The 7500-nt window shown below is 42.0% G+C and overlaps 1 protein-coding gene across 1 annotated transcript in view; it reads right to left on the bottom strand.

Annotated features, from left to right (window-relative positions):
* Positions 1-7500, bottom strand: part of ZSWIM6 (zinc finger SWIM-type containing 6) — a 164890-nt gene that overhangs the window by 2126 nt on the left and 155264 nt on the right. The window contains exons 13-14 of the mRNA XM_019532121.1: positions 2259-2340; positions 1-339 (exon numbers count right to left, since the gene is read on the bottom strand). The exon at positions 1-339 is cut by the window's left edge and continues 2126 nt beyond it. Coding sequence (XP_019387666.1) covers positions 1-339; positions 2259-2340 — 421 coding nt within the window. The remainder of the gene's footprint in view (positions 340-2258; positions 2341-7500) is intronic.

Here is a 7500-nt window from a genome sequence, read left to right as displayed (position 1 = left end):
AACCACGATGTTCCATGTATCGTGCGATAGTAAAAAGCTGCGTATAGCTCATGCCAGTTGTAGCAGCATCTAGAACAATTTGGTAAGCGGTCTCAAAAGCTATGTGATCCTTTTCACATAAGGTCAGTGCAGAGAGGGCACAATTTTGAGGATCCTTCATGGCACACTGTAGAGCAAGCGTCCTAGCACTGCCGGCCAACTTCTCCTGCTGATGGCAGTCCAGATGCAGACGGACAATGGTGCTGTTGGACATCACTGTTGTTGCAACAATACTAGTGGCTTCTGTTGGAGTGAAAAGTGTAAACCAGCTCTGCATGATGCTATCCAGTGCATAAACACCTGCAAGAGACAGAAGCAGGAATTAACGACAACTGATAAACACCAGGACTCAATCAGATACCCAGTTACCACATGAGAGTTCTGATTTTGGCAGACTAAGCCTAGAAGGTTATTGATATACCCAAGGACATGCTATTTATATAAACAACTCCAAACTAGATAACTTGACTGAAAGCAAGCATGAATATAACAGCTATTATGCATTTGCTCTGGCAATGTCACTAAATCTGTTACAGAGCTTGAAAACAAAAATCACACGATAAGGGCTCTAATTTCCTTGGTGTGGTATCTGTACTGTTTTGCTTCCTATTTAAGACAATTGTGGACAATGACCTCTGGCTCACGTGGCTGGAGTTACAGAGCTGAAAGAAGTCTCAATATCTGACCACGGAGCTTAAGACAACCTTCAAACCTGGTATCTTTTTTTCAAAACCATTTTTTAATCTCCTATTTCTACATTTTCTCTACAAGTACATTTTCCAGAAAAACTTAGCGTCAAACTTATATTCACCTCAATACCGGAACACTATGCTCCTTGATGGGGAAATACTCTTAGTAATATGCAATACGGGCTTTTATATTTGAAACGTGCAGCTTCCTTTAGTAGCACTTTATTGCTGTAGTAGGGGGGAACAATGACTGATGGGCTCCATAAATTGAAGCTTACAGGCAACTAGAGTGCCTCATTATGGCTAGATGTAATTTACACACATCTGTGAGCTCATTTAAACCACACCCAGAGGTCCTCGTTTTCTCCGTTAGACTCTGGTGTTTCTTGCGCACCCCTTCGGTACAACCCAAGTGCCAGATCTTCATTTAAATAAACAGAGTCCCTGCTTTACAAACTTGATTAAGTCTCAGAGGTGGTTTGCATGACATTACAGCTTCTTTATGGGATATTTCTATTACAATACGTAAAGTAACTTAATATGTCATAAAAAGGCATTTTATTTGCCAATAGGCAACAGCACAAAAGCTCTAATATTTATAGCATCATCTCAGTAATAATTACCATAACTAACATATAAAAGCACCACAGACACAACACTGCATGAAAATTTGCAGACAAACACACTTTCTGGCTAAGGGCAAAAAGGCAAGTTACATATTTCCAAGTTGTTGACAGCATTACATTTCCCATTCAGCATAAGGCAAGGAACCAAGCAAACCTGAACCAGGAAAAAGAGGTTACTTCGTAAGATTCTGGAAGACAAAAGAGTCTGAACCATCTACACAGAACTTGACACATTTCCATGAAAAGGCAGGAAGGAATAAAGACAAAATGGTTAATGTGGCTTTCGTGAAGCAACTCCTCACCATTTAAAATTACTGTCTATTTATGCTAGTTTGTGCAGTCCTTATCTCCACAGCATCTGAACACCTCATTATTTTTAATATAGTCATTTTTAACACCTGCATGAAGTAGGGAAATCCTATTATCCCCATTTTATAGACAAGGAACTGAGGGATCTATAATCATTCAGTATGTCTGTATAAAAGCAAAGCAGTGAATTGACCCTCCTTCTACTACACTCCAATTACAAGGTTAGGTTTTATTATTGAAATTCATGTTAAGTGCTACCTTACTCTTACTCAACAGGACTATTCATTTATTCAACATGCATGAAGGTAGTAGAATCAGACCCACACAATGTCAAAGTCCACAAACAACAGTGATGCATGTAGGCGTAAGAAAAATTGTTTCATTCTACATCCTGAATGATATATGCCAAGTTACTCATGGGCTGTCTCTATTACCTCATGTGCTTAAGAAACCTGCTTGCAATTGCTATGATTAGAAGTGATTTTTACAAAATAAAAGAAAGTGATTGACGTTTCAGCCTATGCACTGCCAAAAATTCAAATAATTTAAAACTGACTGATGAAGGCAGGACTATTACAGTATCTGTGAAACATACCTACTTCTGTTGCACATGTTACCAGCCACCTCACCATCTCTCGCCGTCGCCAATTCAATGTTGACAGTGTCATTCGCATCACCTATTCAAAAAACAGAGCATTGGTACAAACTTAAGACAAAAGAATTCTGCCACAACTGAGATGATCTCTGTTACACTTTGAATATGCCAGCAAAGCAACTTGACCCGTAGGAGTGCCTACTGCAGTGGTCCAGGCCCCAAAGTGCTCTCTTACTCCTCAGAAAACTGAAGGAGAGTCTATTTGAGGGGGCAAGACACCTCAACTGCTATATTTCTTCCTACCTGGTCATTTGAGTCCAAAGCTGAAACTTGACTGAGGAAGAGCAAAGGTTGCCAGGGAGTGTAAATACAGAAATCTTCTCTAAGAACTGGAGTTATAAGCAAATAACCATTTCTTCAAGTGGCTTTGGCACATTCTCACTTCCAGGAATTTGGCAAGTAGTTGTCTGCCATCTGGACAGTGGGATACAGGCCTAACTGTATACCACAGTATTACAGCCCTTATCTAATTCTGCAACCTATCTACAAACCAGACAATAATAGCAACATTTTGTGACAAAATGAGTCATTCAAGCTCCAAGCAGCTGCTCCAAGTAGCAAACGGTCCAATATCTAGTATGGGACCATGTCTAAAACAGCTCATGGAAGAAGTGTCTGCTCTAAGCCTTTCTTGAAGGAGAAGAAACACATGCTTGTAAAACTCTTCAATTCAAAGCCCACACCACTTAGAAAGGCTTAGAGATGGAACTGTCTCACTTTTATTCTTTCCTTGTAAAAGACAAACTTCTAGGTGATTTCACCTTTTCCTCAGACACACTCAAACAAGAGACTAATGTTCACCATCCAAAGTGTTTCACTTAAATTTCTCTCAAGTGAAAGTGAAGCCAGAGACCATACCTGCAAATTTATGGGACAGTTAAAAACAGAATTCTATTATTATCACAGGGAGAAACTGATGTAAATGAAGGAGCATGTCTTCTTTGTGAAAGACTGTAAAAGATTGTGAGCCATGAGTACTTGCACCTTGTTCACCTGCTAAAGGGCACAGAGCTAAATAAAGGCTGTCTTAATTTAAGAAATGGAATGAAACCTTCTCACATGATTTCAAAGGAAGGGTCCAGGGTCTAAGCAACACTGGACTGAGGCCCCCTGCACGTGTGGGTTCTCCAACTAGAGAAGACCCCCCCAGCCCACCTCAAGAATCTCTGTTCAGATTATGAAGCTGAGGCAACCGAGATGTGTGTTTATTGATGCAGAGCTCAAGATTACAAACAACATATTTCAATAAGGATTGAACAGAAATGTATGCTGCATTTATATTCTTGCTCATTGTTTACAAAAGAACCTCTTCTGGGTGTGCTATTACCTCTTCTGACCAGAACTGTTTCAGATTTATCAAACACCTATGGGCTCCCACTGTCAACTGACTACAGCCCAGAGATCCGAATGGTAAATGAGCCTTTATTACTGCAACATTGGGTCTGGAATTGTGAAGATATGGGAAAAAATATCCAAGATCTAAGGACTACTCTTTTTGCACCCAGACTGAGATAATCAGAATAACCTCAACTGTCTTGGTGGATCTTCCTAAGAACTCTTCGAACTAGAAGACCAGGAGAGCCACTTGAAGACGCATTTACAGAAGATGGGTTGTCTGCTCCTACACTAGAGCAGTGGTTCCCAACCTTTTTTTTTTTTTTTTCCTACGGATTGGCACGGGCAGGCAGGCAGCTTTAATCCCACATGCGACTGCCAGCTGCTCACCAAGGAAGACAGGTGGGGATCCGAGTAGGGGGCTCGTGCCATGACATGGCAGTCAACTATTTGCACAGTCCAGTAGTGGGCCACAGCCCAGTGGCTGGGAACCTCTGCACTAGAGCACAGCCTCTAACACCTCCTGTAGTGGCCTGTTGCAGGACAGTCTACCACCACACACATCTACAACCAAAGGCTATCATTTACTACAGAGATGGAGTGATTTTTAAGTTTCTGCTCATCTGGTCAGTCAGTATACGTAGTATCTGTATACAGGCATACCTCATTTTATCGCGCTTCACAGATATTGCAGTTTTTTAAAAATTGAAGGTTTGGGGCAACCCTGCCTCAAGCAAGTCTATCGGCGCCATTTTTCCAACAGCATTTGCTCACTTCGCATTTTTTTAGCAATAAAGTATTTTTTAATTAAGGTATGTACATTGTTTTTTTAGACATAATGCTATTGCACACTTAATAGACTACAGTATAGTATAAACATAACTTTTATATGCACTGGGAAACCAAAAAATTCATGTGACTCGCTTTATTGCGGTGGTCTGGAACCGAACCCGCAATGTCTCCGAGATATGCCCGTACATACTACTATAGCAGTATGGAGCGAGGTGGGGGCATTTTGCTGTGGCAGCAAAGCTTCTGAGCCTTGCTGTCATGCACAGCAGCCTGCCTCATCCTGCAGTGATCAAGGTCAGCTGAGTGGCACAGGCTGGAAGAGAAAGCTGGAGGGACTGGGAGCAGAATGTGAGGAGACTTTCCCCAAGCTCACCTCCCAATCCTTCCGGCTTTTAAATCATTGCTCCCACTGCTCACCTTAGTGGCAGCGAGGCCAGAGAAGCAAAAGGCAGTTCTCCCCGTGCTCAAGTCCTGGTGCCTGGCAGCTGACCAAAGGAACAGGTCCAGTAAAGGCCCTATTTACTTGTTACAATGGGAACTCAAGTATAAGAAGCAGACAGGGAGCAGCAGGGGCCTTCTTCCCTACCCTCTAGGTCTATGGGAAGTGGGGAACAGCTTTCTCCCTGCATCTTCTCCAGACCAGAGTGATCCTGGTTTCAGGAAGGCAGGGTTTCTTTCCTTTGGCTCTTCTCGTTCTAATCCCCAAGAAGAGTAAAGCCAGGGAAAAGTGTACAGACATTCAGTCTCCTAAGAGAAACTCTCTCAAGAGTGATTTAACCCTGGTGCTCCCAGGTTATTTTCTCTGAGGGCAGCCATTTTTTGTCCAGGAGAAAAAGCTTGAAATGTCAGGATGCTTGTGGTTTCTACTGGGAGAACAGTGATTTTCCCAGTAGAAACTGAATGTCTGTCTATACATGGCCTTATCATAGCACCTAGGAGCCGGAGACATGGGAGCAGGATACTGTACAAACACAGATAAAAATCTCTCTTGCCTGTAAGCTACAGAGATATAGGGTATACTCGAGTTACTATGTGCACCTTTGCACAGACCACTGGCTTCTCTGCTGCACAGCTGACTGGAATATAAAAAAGCCATGATGTTTTACATGAACTAGCATCACTGTAATAATGCTGAACAACGCTGCCATGTAGGGTGGGAGAAAGAAGAGACTCAAAGCCGACCTCTGAAAACTCAGAAATTACCCAATAAAACTTGTCATTTGGGTCAGAATTAGGTACTGTTTCTTTTATTTTCTCTTGAACCAGAGCTTGTGGTAAAGGAAAATCTGTATGACATCACTGTTGCTAGGTTCTCCTGCGAGGACATTCTGATGAGCCAATGAACACAAAAAGAAGGAAAACAAAAAAACCCCAAAACACACAGACATGAAAGCACAGAATCATCCAGATGGAAGGGACCTCAAGGGTTACCTGGTTCAACCCCCTACACAAATGCTATTCCTAACCCAACCCTTCCAAGCCTCCTCTTGCAGAATCTCCTTCATTGGAGGTTTTCAACGGCCTTGGGCACTCCGTTTCACTGATTTACTACCCGGACAGTAGGGAAGTTTTTCCTAAGATCTACTTTGCTGCAGCTGAAAGCCACTGCTTCAGGTCTTGCCCTATAAGGCAAGGGAGAAGAGTTCTTCTCACTCCCTTTATGGAAGGCATTCAAACATTTGAACACTTTTATCAAACCTCTGTTAATCTCCCTTTCTCTGAGCTAAACACACCTAGCTCTCTCAACTTTTCCACACAGTTTGCCTTCCAATCCCTGTATCATTTTTGCTGCTCATCCTTGGACTTCCTCCAGCTTCTCCATAATTTTTTTTTAAGTGCAGAGGTTAAAACTGCACACAATACTTTAAAAGATGCCTAATTACATCAAGTATTATGGTACTATGACCTCCTGTGTCTTATACCTACACTCAATACAGCTCAACATTATATTTCCATTTCTGCACCTGTACCAATTGCTGACTTGTGTCAAATCTATAATCCAGCAAGATCCCTCTTAGCAGTGATAATGCCCCACCAGTTATCTCCTATTTTGTATCTGGGAATATTTGGTTATTCTTTTGTAGGGTGTAGCACCTTTATTTGTCTGCGCTGAACTTCATTTTGTTGTCTCTAGCCCAGCTCACCAATCTATTAAGATCCTTAAGCATTCTACTCTTATCCTCCAAAGTGTTGGGAGTCCTTCATGTCAAATGAAGACGATTGCATTAATAAAATTATCTCTTCCCACAGACCTGTAAATCAGGACCCCCCACAGCAATCTTGATAGAGCAAGGGCGAAGGATAAAAGCTAGGATGAGTTTACAGAATATTAGACTCTGATGAAAGGTTTGAGCTTCTAAAAGTCCAGACAAGATGACAGATCTTCCTGGAATGAGGTAGCCCTTACTACAGAAGATTAGCCAGTTCCTGAGTATGCTTTAGCAGTTTGCTCTGCTTCTCGTCTGCAGAGAGTCTGTGATGATTAAGGTAGAAAGCAGGGTAGATTTGCACCTTATAGACTAATCAAAATGCATAGGAAAGGATGTACAGAAAGCAGAGTACAAGAGAGATGCTGTACATTGTTACATTTATCTGGACTTTCTCTAGAAACCAAAAGACTTCTCATTTGATGGTGAAGGACTCTTAGCTCCAGAACAGACAATTCTAGCTATAGTAAGATTCAGCAGGTCTACTGAAAAGTCATTAGAGGCTTCTCAGTCTTCCTAAGGAAAGATTTGAAGAATCCACCTATGCAAGCACCTCAGTCATTGATGCTGTCAACTACATTGGGAAGTTGCTGAGCTTTTAAACCTCTTCAGGTGATGGAGCCAAGGCTCATTTCCTAGTACTTATGGATTCCCAATACTTCTTGTCATAGCACAATTTGGAGAAGATTCTGATGTTCCCTTCTGGTTCTGAGCCTACTGCATAAAGGACAATGAAGAAAGGTGCCTTGCATCCTGGAGGCCAGGCCAAAGACATGTGTCTGTAAACAAGACAACTGGCAGGGGAAGGAGCCTACCATCCAAGTCTGTTTGTTTGTTTGTTTGGTGGT

Source organism: Crocodylus porosus, unplaced genomic scaffold (assembly GCF_001723895.1).
Source record: "Crocodylus porosus isolate Cpor-Errol unplaced genomic scaffold, CroPor_comp1, whole genome shotgun sequence".
NCBI lineage: Eukaryota > Metazoa > Chordata > Crocodylia > Crocodylidae > Crocodylus > Crocodylus porosus.
Note: the sequence above shows the minus strand (reverse complement) of the source record. Positions and strands in the feature narration are given on the sequence as shown.